Source organism: Pteropus alecto, unplaced genomic scaffold (assembly GCF_000325575.1).
Source record: "Pteropus alecto unplaced genomic scaffold, ASM32557v1 scaffold3, whole genome shotgun sequence".
In the NCBI taxonomy this organism is placed as follows: Eukaryota; Metazoa; Chordata; class Mammalia; order Chiroptera; family Pteropodidae; genus Pteropus; species Pteropus alecto.
Genome location: NW_006442484.1, coordinates 69224490 through 69243498, shown reverse-complemented (window position 1 = coordinate 69243498; position 19009 = coordinate 69224490). Strand labels below are relative to the sequence as shown.

Sequence of the window (19009 nt, the reverse complement as noted above, 5' to 3'; positions counted from 1 at the left end):
TTGGTATTCCAGCTGGGTGAAGCCCCCAAAAGCGACCCTGAAGCTAGTCTCTTGGAACACTCTTCCTTCTTCAAAAGGTGGTTCCAAACTATCTGGGAGCGACTAGAAGGAGACCGGTTCAGGCGCTTTGTTTCCCCATTTGCCTTTACTGCGGACCTGGAAACTCACTCCACTTGGCCCTAGCTTGTTACAAAGCCCGGGGTGCCTTTGGGTCTCGAAATACGAGCCCCAGCGCGCCATGCTCCCCAGCCTGCAGGTGGCATCCGCGTCCTTCCACCACGGAAAGCCGTAGCGGAGTTGAGGGGGCGCTGCCGCCCCTTTCCCAGCCCAGAGCGCAGAAAAGCTGGACGGTGCATTTCCCGGATAGGTTCTGAAACACGCTGGTTGATCCTTTTCCCCGCCCACCTCAGAAGGGTCGGCGCGCGGTGATTGGCCGCGTCGTGGGGGCGGGGCTCCAGGAGGTGGGCTGAGGGGGCCGGGCCGCGAGCGGACAAAAGCCGGGAAAAGGAAAACCCTGCCCTGCGAGTGTGGGTCAATGCGTTTTTGCGGAGGAGGTGTTGGACTGCTAGGGCCCCGCTGAGATTGTCAGTTTGCGCGCTTTTGAGTTTAAGCGTGTGTGGCTGTGGCGACCCCCAGCGCGTCGCCAGCGTACCTTCCTCTGCAGGTAACCGCAGGCTGTGAGGGCGGCCCCGGCCCTTGACTTCGGAGGAGGCTCTGAGTCTACCAGTGGCCGGAATAGGAAAAAGGAAGAAAGCTCATATTTTGGGTGTGGAGGGAGGAACTTACAGGGGAGTTCTGGTCGCAAGGAAGGGGGAAAACCAGATATTGCACGTGGGATAGGGTAATGGGGAGGAAGAGAGTGCTAATGCCTGGGTGTGTAGAAAGCTTGCTCTTGGTCACGGGAGGGTGAAAGTGGGCGGTAGAAAGTTGCATACAGTGACAAATGGAAACCCAGGTCTGCACACAGAAAGAAAAATCGAGCGGTGGGAAGTTGCAAGAGCGCTTGGAAGACTTAAGTCTTGGGTTTAGAGGCAAGAAAACGTGCGGCCATGGGGAGCTGACTGCAAAGAAAAGTGGAAGCCGGGGACTTGGGCGTGTGCTGCGAACTCAGGGTGCAGAGTGGATGCGTCAGCCTAGGGGGCGGGAAGGGGGTGGGGCTCCAGCTCCGTCTGAGGGGTGTTTAGTAGACCACCCGGTTGCAGTCAGGACCGAGTTAGGGGGTGCAGGAGACAACGCTGCCGCCGCCTGGCTCTCGAATAATGGGGGAGGCGTTCTCTAGCCGACTCCTGGTCCCTGGGGTTTAAAGGTACGGCGCCGGAGAGGGAAGGGGAAGGCGTGGAGACCAGCAAGAAGGAACCGAGCCAGCTGCAGTTGCAGCCACAAGGACGTATACAGGCCAAGAGCCTGCTGGTCACAGCGTCATCTAAGGACGTGCAAATCCCAAGACCAGCTAACGCATGACGAACCCGGCTCGCGCCCACCGACGCACCTCCAGTGCGTTACCGGTGCCCTGTAACCTTTAGTCAGAAGATGCCTGTGGACCTAAAACTGCCCTTCGCCCTTTGGGTACACTCTGCACTATATTTTAAACCAGATAAACGGGCTGTCTCAATCCTGAGGGAGAGGTTTGTTGTCTTTCTAATCCTTGTTGTTGTTTTTTTAGGAGATAAACTGCACTCAGCTGAGTGCAAGATTAAGAGGAATTGATTAGAAGTTGACTCTAAAGGTAAGAATTGGCAGTTTCTCCCTTTCTGTATTTTCTTTGATTTGACAGTACTGCGTTTAATTGGTCTAGGAAATCTTAGAGTTCGGCGGAAGCACTGCAAGGGAGTGAGTCAGAAATATTTCCAACAATAAATTGCAACTACTTGCTTGTTTCTCTCAGTTCAGTGTCTTCTCTGCAAGAGGCAGTTTTTGCCCAGAAATTATCATAGTTCATGAAAGTAGCTGTTAAAAAATGGCTAAAAATTTGGAGTTGATGAAAATAATATTAAACAGGATGAGCAGCTCTTTTTTCTTAAACTACTTTGTATTAGTCCAGGTTTATTTTCTAGAAATGCACAAGTGTGTCAGGAATTCATCTGCTTTCAGACTAAATGAAGTGGCCTGTTGGAAAAGTCCTTCCTTCTGAAGTTGGGGTTTAGGTGGAGATAGAAAATCGGGAGGGAGGGGTCGGGGAGAGCAAGCGTAAAGAAGTGAATCCAATGGGACCTAAAGCCCATCCCATGAAATTCAAATCTAAAAGAAATAAAATAATGTCCTTCATTGTAGTAAGCCAGAATCTACAATAAAGCTTTCATTGTTTAAAGAGTGGTAAATTTCTAGCTAAGTAATGTGAGGGAAAACTGAAATGTTTCAGTTATGCATTATGAGATATAAAAAAGATTACTACACAAAACATTTACTTCAACTGAGAAGGAAATAGTTAACTAAAAAATACTCTCTCAATATTGAAATTTCAAGTATGATATGACCTTCTATTAATTGTGTTTGCCATCAGGGAAAAATAACCAAGCCATAACTCTTACGTAATACTATATAGGAAATGGAAATGTAGTATTAAGACCAAGATAAATGAGCTGCCTTTTTAAAATTTTGTTTTGTTTTAAGTACAAGGACAGATGTGACAATGGGATCAGCATGACTGATTATATACTTTAAACTGTACCATGAATTATACTTGAAATTACAAACAGGAAGTAATTGACTCATCCACACCAGTTCCTTTCTTTTATTCTAGCTGAGTTCTAGATGGTTCCTCAGTAATGACCTTGAGAACCTCCTAAATAAACAAGATTATAGAATTGCAAATTTGGGAAGTGAAAATGAGCCTGGGATAAGAAATATATCCTGACTTCACAAAGAACTGAGGCTTACAGTCTACTGCTCTGTTACATTTGTTATTTGAAGGCCAAATTACTTTAACTAGGTCAGTTCTGATTTTTCCTGTCCTTGGCTTTAACTTAAGGGGATAAAAGCAATTCGCAGTTGTGTTGCTGGGGGAAAAGTTGTGTTTCCATTAGAGCATCATGAAAGAAAGCCTTGGCTTCCTCTGCCTATCAGGGGACAAGCATAGGACACGAACTTTCTTTAAGCCTCCTAGTTTTGCTTCTTCCCAAGGGTGCACCCCCGCCCTTGCTGGGAATCAGATGGATTTGTATTTGCTACCCCCACACTGCCTTCCTCAAAATGACATCTCTTCTTGGAACAGTTCTGCGTCCCTATGCTACGCACTAGCAGCTTATCTTTTTGCCATTGAACAGCCAGAACAGCGCAGGAGCTGGGATACCAAGGAAGAGGACTGAGACTTGCTTGGATCCTGAGCAGTGGCCCTTCTATATACAGATTTCTCTCATTAAGAAATCACTTTTGTGTTTAGCTCAGCATCCCCTCTATCCATTATTGTCTCTGGAAATCATAGTTCCACCAGGAATTCATCTTTCACTTTTAGACTTTAAGTTCTTTAAACAGGTTGTAAGAACTTGCACAATATCCTCAAGGGTAGTTATTGTAACCAAAACGGCCTCTTAAAAGAGGGGAGATATTAGCACTCATCATTCTGCTCATCTTGAGGGCCCAGTAAACTGAGGAGTTGGGTAGAAGTGTTCAAATATGCATGATATTGTGGAAATAATCTTATTTTATAAGACAAACTAACAGGCAAAACTAATGATTACATTATTAAGGGCATGTTACAGGGTCAGGCTCCCCACACTCTAGCCCTCTAGCCAGGTGGCCTTGGGTGTTGCAGGAAGTGACACCCAACGGAGGAATTCAGACACTCAGACAACTTTGTTAAAGGAAGGAGAATTTATTAGGCCGGCAGAGCGCGTGGGGTAACAACTCCATGCAAGAGCTCACTCTAGTTAGATTTATTACAGTTTATATACTTCTGCAGTGTCCATGCAAGGGGTACGTGGTTCCTTTGTCTGAGGTTTCACATGTGCCTCCTTACACAGGTTGGGGAGGGGGAGCTTCAGGTGGGGGGCTGAATTTCCAGACCACTGGTCTTACAGGTCGTTTGTTTGTAGAACCCGTGACCTTGGCATTATCAGCACCATTATAGGATTCTTGAACAGAGAGAGACGGGACACCTAGGCTATAAGCAGGGAGCAGCACTTATTGATGCCGGCACCTGCTCAGCGGATTCCTATCCAAAGGCTGAGCTCTAATTGTAATATAACAAGTAGTTTTACACAATCATGTTATTCCTACATAGCTACAGAGATAAGGAAGAACATTATTTGGTTGGCAAGCTATGAATCAACAGATGTCAGCTGGGGAGTCCTTGAAGTGAGGGGAGGTAGCTATGGGGAAACATGTTAGCTGGAGAGCACTGGGCAGAATGAGGGAGAGAGCAGTTTTGACTGGCTGAGTCGGTCATTTCTGCAGGCCCTTTTCTTTGTATTTTTTCAGATTCCTCCTTTCCTCTCTCATAGGAAGTTAAATAGGAAAATAATTTTCATTTTTCAGGGTTGTTATGAGAGAGGGCTGACTAAAACCACACATGAAGCATGTAACACAATGCTTTATAGAGAGAATATGTTCATTTCTAATGATAAATATCATTGTTAGCTTTTTATGCAGTCATGCTATTATGAATTGCTCTTTTAGTAGTCACCAAATCGTATTTTGTTTTTATACTAATGAAGTAAATGATAGATATCTTATCTCTTTTTTTATTTCTAAAGGTTTATTGCAGTCAAAATGTCTCAAAAAATCCGTGGTGGTTCTGTGGTAGAGATGCAAGGAGATGAAATGACACGAATCATTTGGGAGTTGATTAAAGAAAAACTCATTTTTCCATATGTGGAATTGGACCTGCACAGGTAAATGAATTATAGTCATGTGCAGCTTAACAACAGGGATACATTCTGAGAAGTGTGTAATTAAGTGATTTTTGCCATTGTGCAAACATCACAGAGTGTACCTACACAATCCTGAATGGTATAGCTTACTATATACCTAGATTATGGTATATAGCCTCTCGCTCTATAGAGGAAGAAAAATAATTTTTCCCCTACCCTTCTGGGTTCTCAGCTGAGACATCCCTGTAATAAAAGGACTAACAGGAGGAAAAAAAAAAAGTTTAAAAATATATATATCTCCTGTATACATGAGAGTGACCCAGGAAAACTGAGTGACTCCCCAAAATGGCTGAAGCCGTTACCTTAAATATTTTGTTGAAGACAGGATCTTGGGAGTGGGAGAGGTCAGCGATGGCAGATACCAGGAAAAGCATTAACCAAAGTAACCAGATGTAAGGTGGTTATGCAGATTTAAATCATGTTTTTCTGCATGTTAGAATTTCTAGAGATAAGGTTATTCCCCTCTTTCTGGTGGGGGGTCGGGAAGAAACCCTTACAAATTGAGGTTTTCCTCACAAATGTCTTTTACAATAGGTAAATGTCTTTTACAATAGGTAACTGCTACTTGGTTTACAGAGCTTTTCCGCATCTGCCATTTCTTAAAATTAACCAGCCTAAAATAATCCTTATGCCAAAGAGACATATTTTGGGTGACAAATTCTGTTCCCCTACAGCTCCTAGGCTACAAACCTGTACTGAATATCACAGGCAGTTATAACACAATGGTAGTATTTGTATAATGGGTAGCACTACAACAGCTTAGCAGTCATTAGGTGATAGGAGTTTTTCAGCTCCATTATAATCTTATAGGACCCCTGTTGTATATGTGGCACACAACTACACCTCATAACAAACTCAGAAAGTATAATCCAAGTGATTTCAGGATATGACTAGCTTTTTTATACATAGATACAGCTATACCTTGTGAATAAAACTCTTGGGATAGAGTGCCTAAATACATGCAAATGCATCTTCTAATTTAATTTTAACAAGGCTAGAAAAGCTGGACTTATTGTTCAGAAGGCAAGAAGTATGATGGAAGCAAAATGGTTCTCAGGTATCGCCAAACCTGTTTCCTGTGAAAGTTTTATTAGTAAGAAGTTAGTGGCCAAGATTAGCACAAGGTATTATCTGTGGAAGGGAAAATAATAGAGGTACATCCTCTATTAAACAGGTACATCCTCTATTAAAGTAAATGTAGTTGACACAATTTTGTCCTTTCAAGCCCTATTTTTTATCCCTCTACTTAAATGGACCTTTCTTCCTTTTATTGCTTGCCTTTTGCCTTTTTCATACAATTTTAGCATAGAAAGAACCTTTGGAGTTATTTTATACAACCCTCATCTTTCAGAAGAAGTTCATTTGTGCCCTGTATTTAAATGTATAGAGACAAATATGGAAATCTCTGTGGAATTCTCTCATTTTTTTCCCTGTGTTTTTCGTAAACTTGCTCATGCTTTTTGAACATTTGAACTAGGTAGAGACAGAATTTTTACAAGGGTGAAGTGGCTGAAGGCTGACATGGTAAAGTTTTGAATATATTCTAGCCAAACTACTGGCAACTCTAAGTGTTTATCTTGACCCAGAATTCTTCATCAGACTCTGTCCTGAGGACCTGTTATATTTGCTTGGGTATAGACATTTAATTTACGTGGTGTCATTAGATACTCTTTTAAGTTATTCTAAGCCTAAGCTGTTGATAATGTCTATATTGCAACCATGAGAAGGAACTAGGAAATGAAGCATAGGAAACATCAAGTGGGTTAAAGAAGCATTTTATAAGGACTCTCCTGTTTCAACTTTACATGGCAACAGGTACATTTACAGAATTCTTGCCAGTAGAATTGCTGCAAAGATGCTTTGAGCCTCTTTAGCCTAGAACATGAGGAGTTTTAAAGGACAGCCCTTAGGCCTAGAAAGAAAAGAGTTAATGGCTACAGACCAAAGAATTTTTGGAAACTCAAACAAGTTTTAAATTGTTCTAAAATCATTACATGACTGGTTCCTTTTGAGGCGAGTGGAGCAATTTGTTTGTTTAGTTTTCTGCAGGCTGGACCAAGGTCCAGGCTATTTATTCATTCTTTTCTCTTAGAAATGTGAAGAAGAGAAGCAAAAAATTCGCTAATTTGCTAATAGATTCTTCTGATGAAAAATAGTTCCTGTGACTCTGAAAACTGCTGACCACATTCCTTTTTTAAGAAAGGAGTAGACTTTATAGATTTTCAGCATTTCTTATAGTCAGGTAAATTACCTAAGGTGAAGGCAGTCTGGAATTCTTTTCATTTGGAAATACATCGAGATTGCTACCTTTACCTTTGCATCATGAGTTGGAATATGTAAGGAAAGTTCTAAAATGAGAAATCCAGAGGCTTCATGGTCCAGCAAGTTTTGAAAGTTGAAAAAGCTGAAAAACCTTTTTAAAAATTTAGAAAACAAAATAAATTGTCACATTTCTGTTTTGTTTTTCCAATTTTCAACAAACTATTTTGTACTTCAGGTAAAGCTTTATAATCATTGTCTGTGCTCCGTGAATAACCAATATTCTTTTCAGCTCTGAATAACTTGCAGTCTGGGTGTTGGTGTGTATTAAGCTATTACTCTGGAGCATGTAAAACCTTTGCTTGATTCCATAATTTATTCAGTAAACTGCAGGTTTGTTTCCAGACCAGAGAACTTACTCACAAATTTGGGAAAGGTTCATCATATGAGTAACAGGCATTAATGAAAGTGTCATTAGCATTTTTGCCACTGACTGTCACATTGATAACTTCTACTACTTTAATTCAAAAATACAAAAATAATTTTTTAAATCCTCTGAGCCCTTTATTTTTAGATCCCAGTATTTACTAAGGAAAAAAATACGGTTGTGCTTAGGCTTGCATTTTTATGCTAATCGTATGGAAGGAAGTCTGAAAAAGGATTGGTTGCTCCAGTGCTATTATCACCTCTATATGATGAAAGCGGGCAAAGTTGCAGAATGCATTGGTATCCATTCAGTTTCCTTCTAGACAGCTTCCTGCTGCAGCACAAGGAGCTATGGCCCAGAGGTCCAGCCTCTCAGTGCTTATTTTAGTTGGCAGCCATCTTCCGGGGTGCACTAATGTTGAAACTTGTCAGATTTAGGTGTATTTAGAGCCTTCATTCCCTGCAGGGCCAGCTCTGCATGCCAGCACCATACAGAGATAGAACAGAAGCACCCTCAACCACCTATCAGTTTGCATGGAAAGTCCCACTTATGAGTTTTCCCTCTCAGCTATGATTTAGGCATAGAGAATCGTGATGCCACCAATGACCAGGTCACCAAGGATGCTGCAGAAGCTATAAAGAAGTACAATGTTGGTGTCAAGTGTGCTACCATCACCCCCGATGAGAAGAGGGTTGAGGAGTTCAAGCTGAAACAAATGTGGAAGTCACCAAATGGCACCATTCGAAATATTCTGGGTGGCACTGTCTTCAGGGAAGCTATTATCTGCAAAAATATCCCCCGGCTTGTGAGTGGATGGGTAAAACCCATCATCATAGGTCGTCACGCTTATGGGGATCAAGTAAGTCACGTTAGCATAATTTGATTTTCCATTCTTCTTTCATGGCCTTTGGATACCCAAAAGTTCTGATTTATATGTGTTTTATTCTTTTAGCGTCTACTCCCGTTAAACAAAGCACAAAACTGAGAAGGGTATATATGTATGTCTGTATGTTTACACATGTTTAGGTAGAAATACATAAAGAAAAACTTAGAGATAGGCACCCATCTCAACACGAATGATTTTTTTCAGACATGTTTTTTCTGCCTTTATCTTTTAATTAGGTGTTAAACCATGTGATATGGACATTTTTGTATAGATAATTTCCTGTGATTCAACCAGAGCAGTTCTCAACTCTGGCTCTGGCTATGAAAGGATCCTTTTGAAGGTTTTTTTGGTGTTTGTTTTATTTCGCTTTTTAAAATAATTTCTGTTGTTTTGTATTAATTCCAATGCTTAAGACCCACCCTACACCAGTGAATCTGAATTCCATGGGATTCAAGCATTCAAAGCTGCCCAGGTGATTCTAATATGTAGACAGGGTTGAAAAACACCAAAGATTATATTAAACGTCATTTCATACATAAAAGGAAAAACCGACTCAGTTGTTGAAAGCAGTCTTTTAACATTTCTTTCCTGCTTAGAAAAGAAAGTATAGTTTCTGTACTTATGTACAAGTAGGCCAGTTGCCAAATTAAACAGAAAAGCTGACAACTAAACAAAATTAAAATTCCATGTTGAGACTGAGGTTTCAGACTTTCATACAAGGCATCGTATGTCTTAAAAGAGCCTTAAAAACAAGGATCCCTAATTCTGAAATCCAGAGGCTTTGATGTGGCTGTCCTTAAAAACACTCTTGCCAGGGCAGACCACCCTGTGTTCCAAGGACAAGGTTGCTGAGTCAGTCCTTGAGGGACAGTCTCCCTTTGTTCTATCCTGTAGCTCGTACTGTCCCTTCTTCCTGGCCTTCACAGATGCCTCCCAGAAGCCCAGAAGAAGAGATGTAGGTGGGAGTGCTACAGACTCGCTAATCCTAGGAACACCACTCTGAGTTCTTATGAGTTCAGTGGTATCATTTTTGTCCTTTTTCCTTTTTTATTGGTATCAGTCACTTGGAAGAATGGTCATTCTATTTATTAAAGTCCAGACTGAAAATTCCAAACCTCAGGTTGAGTCCTGATTATTTAAATGTGCATAGGCCTGTACAAAGCATTAATGGTACTTTGGTGTTTTGGTTTCTCCATGTTGAGAAATGGGAATAAATTACCACCCATAGTAAAGGATTTTATATGTCAGAAGTATTCTGCATAGAATAGATATTGAATCTCTACTATCTGACAGCTCTTTACGAGCTGTCATTAGTATTCTACGCAAACTAACAAATAGGTATAGCTGGCACCTTCTGGTTCTTTGACTCTGAAAGCATGTCTTTGTTAGGTCGGAAGCTTCATAAGGGAAAATACTTTGTTAATTCTCTCTCTTCTCCATATCACTGCTCAGAAAACTGCCCTGTGTTTGGTAGGCACCCAATAAAAACTGATATTTAATGTGCATTATCAGTAACTAGCTTCGGGGACTCTCTGGACCTTTTCGTCCCCATCTTCAAAATAAAAGAAGGTTGAGCTATACTGCCCTGTTTGTCTAGGTGTCTTCCAACTCTATTCTATGATTTATTTTCTTTCCTTATAATTTGTGTTAGAACAATTTTTTTTTCCTTTATACCTTCCTCTCCCTTCTCCTCCACATAGTACAGAGCAACTGATTTTGTTGTTCCTGGTCCTGGAAAAGTAGAGATAACCTACACACCAAGCGATGGATCCCAAAAAAAGACGTACCTGGTTCATAACTTTGAAGGTATGTAATTAAAATTTATCATGATCATTTATTTACAGATCATTTAGACAACATTATTTCTGGTTGTTTAAAGTTAGTTGTGTGGCTGCCCAAGAGTACAACCTGAATTTACAATATTTCTACAGAACCCAAAATGTAACATAAAAAAGAATTGGCTTCCATGTGGCATGGATAAAGGCAAAAAATGGATTAGCCTTTTAATTGGAAATGCATACAAGCAAAAACAAGTAGACAATTAGGCATTTCTCTTAAAACACGAAAGGAATGTTGGCAGGAATCTGTTGTGCATGAATTATATATAAATTGAACATTAAAAGTTTCAAAATCCCCTATCATGTAATCTACCTTTGCTCTGATAGAGTTTGTACTTGAAAATGGTTGTGTTATATATTTACTGAAATTTTCTTCTTGCCTGTCTCTTTATTCTGTGGAAGTGGAACATTTTTTTTTTTTCCTTGCCCACGGTCTTGCTGCTTCAAAGGTCCGTTATGGAAAATTCCACCCAAAAGTTGTTGACGAAATAGAGGACCCTCTTTCTTCACTATCAAAGTTTTTGAAAGCACTCACACAAACAAAAACTCAAAAGTTACCTAGCTTGTGTTTTCCTTGCCTCCTCTAAATAATATGATTTTAATGGACCCTAATACCGCTTGTTTCGGCGCCTTTCACATTCTGAGCTCAAGTTGACCCTGGACACTGGCATGGATTTAAATTCTATCTTTCAATATTAAGGGAGTTCAACTAATAAGAGTAGTGAGACACCAATGATTACATGTAGCATCATGATTTCTACCAATGACAGTATGAACTTTCAGTATCCTCTGGGGACTTACGAGAATTTTCATCCTCTAGCTGAGGATTGAGTGCACACTTAAAATTTTAAAATACATGTTTGAAATTTTAAAAGTATGAAAAGACAGTTTCAAAATTATTCACCCTTTCTTGAGCATATTTCTGGTTCATATCAGTAGTTTTTGGGATTTCAGTATCTTCATGTTTTTCTCATTCTATTGCCCTTTCAGAACAAGTTAGAATGTCCTCATTTAGAACTGACTCTGCCTCAGGAACTCATGGAATATTCAAGTTGGAAGCCTGGCTGAGACTTTTTGAAGCACAGGGCTCAGACAGGGGAGCTGGGAATTGAGTGTTTTGATATCGGATGTCTTTAGACTTGTTACAACTATTCTCCATTTACTTTTCTCCTTTTTTCTCTCATCTGTGTCGTCCCACCCGTCCCCAACCACAGAGGGTGGTGGTGTTGCCATGGGGATGTACAATCAAGATAAGTCAATCGAAGAATTTGCACACAGTTCTTTCCAGATGGCTCTGTCTAAGAGTTGGCCTTTATATCTGAGCACCAAGAACACTATTCTGAAGAAATATGATGGACGTTTTAAAGACATCTTTCAGAAGATATATGACAAGTAACTACAATTCCTTTTTTCCTTTTTCTTTTTTCTCTAGTAAGTTGGCATTCATAGTTAGAATTTTTATCTTTATCCCTTTGATTCTAGGACAAATTGAATGAAAGCCATCATTTTCCCTTAAAGACAAGGGCAAAACTTTTTTTAACAGAAGTGAAACAATCACTCTAAATTGCTTTTCGAAAGTAAATGTGTTCTCAAATAAGAGTACCACATTTATTTTTTTCGGAGACAGATTGTCTAATGTTTGAATAAAGGTACCCTGTTAGTGATAGAAAGTTCTAATTTTTCAAGTGTTTGAGTTTCTTAGTTGGGCCTATTTCTATTCTTTCTGAAGCCTGTTGTTATCATTTAAAAGTCTGCTTTGGTGTAGTCACTTGAACTGAAGTCTATATTTATAACAACTTTAGATTCAGCAATATGTGAGCATGTGTTAAATTTTAAGATGGCATAACTCCCTTTTGAGGTGCAAGTGTTCTGTCCAGGACACACATTTTGGATATCTTTCATGAGGTGTTTTAATTCCTCTTCCCACTGCCCATCTATACCAAGCCCAGGAGCTATCCTAGTTTCCTAACTGATATTAAGCAGTAGAACAGTCTTTTTTCCCCCTTAATACATGCTTAAAGTAAGGTGAATCTCAGGAATCTGATCATTAGCATATTGAAAATTATAAAAGTGTTACTCAGGATACTACTATCTTACTTAATTCTCGCATCTTTCCAGAGTGGGTGAAATCACCCTTTAGATGGGGGAAATTGGGGCTTCACAGCTAGAAAATGATTGGGCAGGGTTTTGAGGCCATGTCTGTCAGATTCTCAAGTTTGTGCTGCTTCTGCTAAAAAGTGCTGCATCCAGCCTCACTCCTCCAGCCCCCGTTAGAAAACCAATGTCTTCCTTTTTATCATTCTTTTCTCTCTCGGTTCTTAGACAGTACAAATCCCAATTTGAAGCCCAGAAGATCTGGTATGAGCATAGGCTCATCGATGACATGGTGGCCCAAGCTATGAAATCAGAGGGAGGTTTTATTTGGGCCTGCAAAAACTATGATGGTGATGTGCAGTCAGACTCCGTGGCCCAAGGTAAGCGCTGGAGGACCTAGTAGAGGTGGAGCCTGGCCTGTGGCGGGTTGGTCATGCCACAGTAGTTCTCTGGTTTAGAGAGGGGGATTCTGTAGCCTTTTGTTTGTAGAATCATGAAATGTTAGTGCTGCAAGGCATTCTGGTCCATCTTCTTAGCTGACAGATGGGGAGATTAAGCTCAGACTGGTAAAGTGACTATACTCAAGTCAGCAGGTTGAGACTCTTGGCTCCAGCCTTAGCTATGTTAACATAGCTTATCTCTCAACCTTTTTTCCCACTTGAAGTTTCAATACCTCCAGCAGTAGCCCAACTGCCTGATCTGAAAATCATTCCCTTTCCCTGCCTTTATTTTCCCTGTGCTGAGAATGTGAAAAACGAGGTCACTCGGGCAAGGAAGGGGTAAAGTGAGGGGCCAACAGGGTTCTCTGTTAGAGCTCATTCATCTGGCAACACAGTCTACTCATGCCTTTCTGCCATCACTGAAGGCTGTTCTGGGCTATATAAAACACATATGTTCACGGCTTACCTTTAAGCACAAGGGAATTGAACATAAAAGCCCAGGGCTGTTCACAGAATCAAAAACCAGGGGCTTTGTGTCAACAGAACTCTTCTTTCTCTGATTTCCTCAGCACCAAATTGTCCTTCAATTCCAGTTACCCATGGCAGCTATGTCAACTTGAAATTCCCGTAATGAATGTTTGTGTTAACTTTAATTATGTTTGCTTTCCCCCAGAAAGTCCTTTTTCTTTCTTTTACGGAAAGTTAAGCATCTCCTATCAGCTTCAAAATCAGTTGATTAACCCTTCCATGTCATAAATAAGTTACACAACTGGTTTAACCTTCTTCCTGTGTCTATAAATCCTCACAGTGAATGCAGTAGAGGTAGGAGTGTTGCTTTGTGATGGCTCCATGGTGGATTAGGGAAAGTCCTTGTAATCAGAGCCCTTGGAAATGGACCCAAATCATTCCATTGTTTCTAAATGTCCTCTTGGCAACAAGAAGAGAGTATTTGATGAGTTATTTCTAATGTAAATGTCGAGTTATGGTGGTAACTTCAAGATAGGAGTTCTGTAGTGTAGGATCCAATAAGACACTGATAAGATACCTGGAACCAAGGTTGTCTGGACAGTGCCAGTTGATAAATATGACCTTAAGGCAGCTTAAACAGATTAAAAGGCAGCAGAGCTGTCCTTAGATTTTTCCTTTGTAGCAGCATGAACACCAAACATTTCATTTATGTCTTCTATTTTGACAGTGGTACCACCGGGTGTCTCCTAACATTAACAGATAGACAAAGTCACCATGGAGACAGTCCACACTCCTCTAGTCAGTAACTATCTTGAGTTTGCTAAAGCCTCAGACCGACACAATACTGTGAAAGGAGCTACTAACCCCACACAGAAATTTCTAACTGTACTCAAAGATGAGTTTAAAATGTTTATTTATTTACTCTCAGACCAAAAAAGTAGTAGCCTGTTATAAATTTGCATGAACTCCACAGGTACTATTGGGAGGTAGCAAAAATGAAGAAAAGGGTTCTTTGATTTCAGTTGTAAAAGAGTGAATAAAAGAAAAGTCAATTGTATGGACTTAAAAGTTGTATTAGGGTTCTCTGAATAGGAAACCAAAGAAAAGAATTGGTTTGGTGGGGGCGTTACAGAGAGCAAGGGCAAGTGAGGCGTTCTTGGATCCATCCCATCCTGTCTCCAACCTGCCTTTTCTTAGAGTCCTAGAGAGCAGCTTGATGGCAAGAGACAACTCATTCATTTTTATTTTTCCAAAACAGTAAAGCATCTGTACATAAGAGCAGTAGTAATATATTGAACTTTGTTCTGTGGCAAATACTATTCAAAGAAATATGAATATACTTCACATATTTATTCATGAATATATGTGTATTGATCTAATACAACAACCCAATTAAGTAGATGTTTTTATTATTCCCATTTTATAGGTGAGAAAACTGAGTCACAGTAGCTAGGAAGTCACAGAACTAGGGTGGATGCAGGCAGTCGCACCCTGAACCCTCCGGCCTGGAGAGAGTGACTCTCACATCTATGAAGGAGGGGAAAATGCGGCCTTTCCAGACTCTCTGGCTCTGAATATGGATTAAGGCCTGCTTTCTGAATGGCAGGAGGATTATCGATAACTGCATGTGCTCATGGTTATTTTGTTTACCAAGACCTGTGAAGATTAAGTCATTTGTTCTCATCTCTGAGAGACCCAGTGCTCTTCATGCAATTGAAGCCAATACTCACGTTCTGCCACTTATAGGTTATGGCTCTCTTGGCATGATGACCAGCGTGCTGATTTGTCCAGATGGCAAGACAGTAGAAGCAGAGGCTGCCCATGGGACTGTAACACGCCACTACCGCATGTACCAGAAGGGACAAGAGACATCCACCAATCCTATTGGTAAGATAATGTTTACCGTTGCTTTGATTTTCATCCAAAGAGCGATCTCCAAAGGGACTCAGATATGTTCCTTTGGCCACCTGATTCTTTGAGTGTAAAATCATCACCAAATAGCTGCTTTGTTTTACTCTTAAGAACTGTTTTAACATGTTTCTTAAAATATTCATAATATATGCTTTTCCACTTGGCAAGAGAATACATATTACAGAGGAGAATGTTTTCAACAAGCATTTTCCTTTTCCTCTGGTATAGTGAAATGTCACATATGGCTGAGAATCTAAAGGCACACGGATAGATCCTTCTAACCAGATTTCAAGGACAGCACATTAAAAAGAGATTGCAGCCTGTAAGGAGGAGGAAAAACTAATATAGACAAGGGGAAAAGTTTTTATTTGGTAAAATATTTCCAACTCTCCTAAAATTTAGAGTGCATGTGGATAGCATCTAATGAAGTCAGTCACCTAAATAAAAAAAGCTATTCTAATTTTGGGAACTGTGAAACATTTGGGAATATCTCTAGTCAGTATGACTGAAGTGTGTTTTTTTCTCTTTCAGCCTCCATTTTTGCATGGACCAGAGGGTTAGCCCATAGAGCTAAGCTTGATAACAATAAGGAGCTTGGCTTTTTTGCAAAGGCTTTGGAGGAAGTCTGTATTGAGACCATCGAGGCTGGCTTCATGACCAAGGATTTGGCTGCTTGTATTAAAGGTTTACCCAAGTAAGTATGATACCGTGAGCTCTGAGGTCAAATTATCACTTGTCCTCACTGGGCTCTAAACATCAGTGCTTTTTGGAATTACCTGAAGTATTATTTTTCATGTAGTTCAGAGCTCAGCAGACATGATCTATAAATTGTCAGGTAATAAACATTTCAGGCTTTGAAACTAGGCAACTTTGAACTTTGCCCCTGTGGCCTGAAAGCAATCATAGATGATCCAGAAGCTAATGGGTATGGCAGCATTTCAATCAAACTATGTGCAGAACGAGGCTGCAGCCTGGGTTGGGTCCACGGGCAACGCTGCCCTGTGCTGACCCCTGATCTAGCTGACAGTCATTGGGTGACAAAGTTCCATTTAATTTAACAAGAAATTTATGTATAAATAGAAACAAAGGGATCCCTGAGGGTATTTTATTTCCACTCCCCCATTTTCTTCAATTTACAGATAAGAAAAACAGCACAAGTATTAGAAACCCAGTTGGTCATAGTCCCTTCCTTAAGTATCTGTAACCGGAAGTCAGATATTCGAGAGCCCATGAATTGCCCAGGATTTTTCTGAAAACATGATACCCTGTATCCCAGCTGAATTAGCTGCTAATTAGAGACTCTGCTCTCATGATCAGAGTTGGTTACTATGACTCGTCTCCAAAACACCACTAAAGTTTAACACCAATCCCATGTCCTAATTGTGTGTCGTCAGAAATCTCAGTTAGGGTCTGTATACTCCAACAGTGGGGATATACTCAATCACCACATCTTCCTTATCTTAAATTTCCAGCAAGAATTACAGCATTTGATATGTTTTTATCAGTATGGTACATTGCACCCTATTTGAATTCTGTTATCAGTAGGATTATGTTAGCCAGGCCCTTGTCCTTTGTTTGTTTGTTTATTTGTTTTTAAGAAAGACACTGATAGAAATACGATCATTAAAACTTTTTTAAAGGACGTATGACAATTTGGGGGGATATGGATTAAAGCATGGCCGAACCCTGAGTAGGTTTTGTTATTTTTTTAAGAAGTGGGATGCTTTTAGTCTTTAGGCATTAGTCTAAACTGAAGCTTTATGATAGTTTCACCCTCAAGGCTGATGACAACCTGAATGTGAGTGTGGTTGAGCTTCCACTGCAGGCCATCTGGGTCAGGCCCTTGAACCTTGAACACAGTCTGCAGCCATAAATTTGTAGCTTGTTACCGTAATCAGTTTTCTACTAGAAATAAATAAAATGCCACTTTAACTAGCATTTCTAAGACTTCCTCTGCCTGCTACCAGATCAGAGACAAACTAAATTGCCTCCTTTTCTTTTTCTTCCTCTATCAGTGTGAAACGTTCAGACTACTTGAATACATTTGAGTTCATGGACAAACTCGGAGAAAACTTGAAGACAAAACTAGCTCAGGCTAAACTTTAAGGTCATTCCTTGACTTGGGAGGACACGTGTTTTTTTGGTAATTAGGTCCACTGGTTTACATTTTTCTGTATAACACTCAAGAGTATGGGCAAAATCAATTTTCTAATTTGTTTAGAAGTCAGAGTTTATCTTTTCTATAAGATTACAGTCTTTTTCTTATACATACAATTATGCCACCTTCATGAATGTGGCTGGGAACTTTTTAAAATTTTATTTTCTATTAGTAGCTTAGGAATTACTTTAGTGCTGATTTGTACTCACTGTCACTTTTTCTCATGTTCCAGTATAAATGACCAAAATGAAGAGTGCTCGAAAGGGTAAACTATAGCCATGGTATTAGTCCCTAAAATTGTATAAAGTAGAAATTCGCTCCCTTCCCCACTTTTCCATGGCCTGGGGCTCTGGGTGGTTTTGCTGTAACAGGTGTCCCATCCTGTGTGGTAGAGCTGTACCTTAAAAGTTGCCCATGAGTTGGAATGAAGAGCATGGTTATAACTAAGACACAGCAGTCATATATGTAAAGAGCTCTGATTGAACGTTTCGAAAAGGCTAAAGATTTTTGAAGCCACTAAGAGTGTTTGGAATCTAGAATAAATACTACTCGGGGGTTTGTCCTCTGCGTTTGTCTCCTCCTCCTGGCCCTGTGTGGCTTAAGTATTATACTGCCCTGAACAGCATATTTCATCTAAGTGCAATAATACAAGCTGCACCTTTTTTGTACTTCTGCTGGCCTGTTGGGTTTTTTTTTTATATAAATGTGACTTTTTAGAAATTTGTTTTAAACACTATACTAGTCTGTTCTTCATCTAAACTATTAATTAAAGTTAAGTGCTAATGACTAATCTGAGTTTTTATTTATCAAGTGTACTTTAGTTGCCATAGGAATTTGATTTTGAAAAGTCTCTGCCCTCAAGGAGTTTACTGTGGGAAAAATGGATAAGTAAACAGAAAGATGTGGATTCTACAGTGAAAGGGAAAGAAGATTATAGAACAATAGGGGTAACTATAGAATATTAGGGAATCAAACCTATGCACATGCTAAGGAGTTTAGATATTATCATCTAAGTTAATGGGGGGAGAACAAAGGCTTAAGAAGGGAGGGACATGATTATATTTTCATTGAAAAAATAGTACTCCGGTCAGTTTTTATGAAGAATGAATAGTAGTGGAGGGAGGGAGGGAGGGAAGGAGGTGGGAGTTTGGGGCACAACAGAAGAAGGAAGACCAGTTATGAGGCTATTGTAGTATTTCAGGTGGGAAATGATGAAGATCTGAACTGAACTCACAATGGCACTGAGAATGGAGAGAATGGGGTAGATCCTGAGAGCAGACAGTTAAATGGATGTGGGGGGTGGGGGGACGTTTGGTGGGTCCCAGGAGATGTGGGGAACGAGAAAAAGAACAAGTCAGAGGTTTATCAAGTGTCCGACTGCACACCTGGAGAAAGGCTCGTCCATGTCCTAGCATTGTCAGTGTATTATGGGGAAGAAGTTGAGGCACTGGGAGGAGCTCCGATCACGCTTACACAATACGTCAGTGGCCATTGTGGCCTAGAGCCAGGGCTGAGCTAGGCTTCTTCCTACTATACCTGTACATCTTCAGGTTTGGATGAAAGAAGAAAGCATGGAACAAAACGATGGCATTGGATTGGATGATCTTCAGTGCACCCTTTAGCACTCACGAATATGCTGGAATTGATCAGATGAGTTTTT

The 19009-nt window shown here is 40.4% G+C and overlaps 1 protein-coding gene across 3 annotated transcripts; it reads left to right on the top strand.

The window, feature by feature from the left end:
- Positions 1-479: 479 nt before the first annotated feature.
- IDH1 (isocitrate dehydrogenase (NADP(+)) 1, cytosolic) lies at positions 480-18139 on the top strand. Of its 3 annotated transcripts, none has more exons than XM_006921404.3 (10): positions 480-664; positions 1664-1726; positions 4692-4829; positions 8122-8413; positions 10141-10246; positions 11493-11670; positions 12601-12752; positions 15027-15167; positions 15723-15885; positions 17207-18139. In XM_006921404.3, exons 3-10 carry the CDS (start codon positions 4708-4710, stop codon positions 17295-17297), a joined length of 1245 nt encoding a protein of 414 aa, XP_006921466.1. In that variant the 5' UTR covers positions 480-664; positions 1664-1726; positions 4692-4707; the 3' UTR covers positions 17298-18139. The 3 variants fall into 3 exon arrangements, with proteins under 3 accessions (XP_006921466.1, XP_015452228.1, XP_024895238.1); XM_015596742.2 differs by lacking the exon at positions 480-664 and adding an exon at positions 1176-1306 and having other exon boundaries at positions 17207-17489; XM_025039470.1 differs by lacking the exon at positions 480-664 and adding an exon at positions 1426-1566 and having other exon boundaries at positions 17207-17489.
- Positions 18140-19009: the final 870 nt, after the last annotated feature.

Bases quoted from the DNA above. Each gene is read 5' to 3' on its own strand.
- IDH1 (XM_006921404.3), top strand. From the start codon at position 4,708: ATGTCTCAAAAAATCCGTGGTGGTTCTGTGGTAGAGATGCAAGGAGAT. The intron at 10,247-11,492 runs GTATGTAATTAA...CCCCAACCACAG, and splicing joins CCTGGTTCATAACTTTGAAG to AGGGTGGTGGTGTTGCCATG. The intron at 12,753-15,026 runs GTAAGCGCTGGA...TGCCACTTATAG, and splicing joins GTCAGACTCCGTGGCCCAAG to GTTATGGCTCTCTTGGCATG.